The sequence below is a fragment of the Galeopterus variegatus genome, unplaced genomic scaffold (assembly GCF_000696425.1).
Source record: "Galeopterus variegatus unplaced genomic scaffold, G_variegatus-3.0.2 Scaffold691, whole genome shotgun sequence".
Lineage (NCBI taxonomy): Eukaryota > Metazoa > Chordata > Mammalia > Dermoptera > Cynocephalidae > Galeopterus > Galeopterus variegatus.
Window position 1 is genome coordinate 69,380 of NW_007726802.1, and position 1,504 is coordinate 70,883.

At 45.9% G+C, this 1,504-nt stretch overlaps 1 protein-coding gene across 1 annotated transcript in view; it reads right to left on the reverse strand.

Moving 5' to 3' along the window:
• The window catches only part of PPARGC1A (peroxisome proliferator-activated receptor gamma, coactivator 1 alpha), a 308,448-nt gene that overhangs the window by 20,375 nt on the left and 286,569 nt on the right, over window positions 1-1,504 (reverse strand). Inside the window, exon 8 of the mRNA XM_008571492.1 lies at window positions 512-1,427. Coding sequence (XP_008569714.1) covers window positions 512-1,427 — 916 coding nt within the window. The remainder of the gene's footprint in view (window positions 1-511; window positions 1,428-1,504) is intronic.

Sequence of the window (1,504 nt, forward strand, 5' to 3'; positions counted from 1 at the left end):
CCACTTAATCCAAGTTGATCAGCACTATGGAACATCCTCTGGAACACCGTCTTACATAAACCGGCTTTTTTTTCTTCCTAGCTACTAGTGAGATCTCCCAGTGACACTGTGTGATCATCTAGTCAGCTCAAAAGTCTGGGAGTGATGTGTTCTCTTTCAGCGTCTCTTATTGATGTTAACACTGAGCACCAGGTCTGGTAGACTGTCAGCTTTATCTTGCATGGATCTCAACTATCCTGGTACAGGGCAGCTCTCCAGGTAATGGAAAAAGTTAGATGAGCAAGTTTCTTACAAATTGCTCTCTCTGATCTGACTGGCTCAAGGCACTGTGCTCAGGGCTGACAGATTTAAGAGAACACAGGAAGGGATGTATGTGTGACAACATTCTTGTTAGTTGCAGCGTGGCACTCAGAAGGCAATGGCGAGGGACTGGGCTGGCTGTGGATTTTGAATACTTTTCTTGACTTCCTGGGAATACTTTATGCATTGGGTGGGTTTTGACAAAGTTTACCTTGAAGAGGATCTACTGCCTGGGGACCTTGATCTTGACCTGGAATATGGTGATCGAGAACACGACCTGTGTCGAGAAAAAGACCTTGAACGAGAGCGCATCCTTTGGGGTCTTTGAGAAAATAAGGATTTGGGTGGCGACACGGAATCTCTACATGGAGAGTTAAAAGAAGAGCAAGAAGGCGACACATCAAACAATGAATAGGATTGCGTGCCATCCCAAGGGTAGCTTAGTTTATCACTTTCATCTTCGCTGTCATCAAACAGGCCATCCATGGCTAGTCCTGAATTTATAAACATAGGTAGTTTGGAGAATTGTTCATTACTGAAATCACTGTCCCTCAGTTCACTGGTCTTGTCTGCTTCGTCATCAAAAACAGCTTGACTGGGATGACCGAAGTGCTTGTTCAGCTCGGCTCGGATTTCCTGGTCTTGGAGCTGTTTTCTGGTGCTGCTAGGAGAGACCTGCTTGCTTGCCTCCAAAGTCTCTCTCAGGTAGCACTGGTCTGAATCTGTGGAAGAACAAATCTGCCCCTGCAAATCAGAGGAGGCATGTTTATATACTAGTTGTCGAGAGTCTTGGAGCTCCTGTGATATATTAATGCGTATTTCCGTTTTGGAATTAATTGATTGACAGTAGTCATGGTCACCAAACAGCCGCAGACTGGGCCGCTTGGTCTTCCTTTCCTCATGTCCGCTGGTGAGCACTGAGGACTTGCTGAGCTGCGCATACAACTCGGATTGCTCGGGCCCTTTCTTGGTGGAGTTATTGCCTTGGGTACCAGAAGACTCACTGTACCGGGGCTTCTTTGATGGTGGTGGCACCACAGTCTTGCAAGAGGACTTCAGCTTTGGAGAAGCCCTAAAAGGGTTATCTTGGTTGGCTTTATGAGGAGGAGTTGTGGGTGGAGTTAGGCCTAAGGCAAAAAAAAGAAAAAATAAATAAAAAGGAAGAAAGAAAAAGGACAGAGATGATGTTCTTAAATGCCGGAAC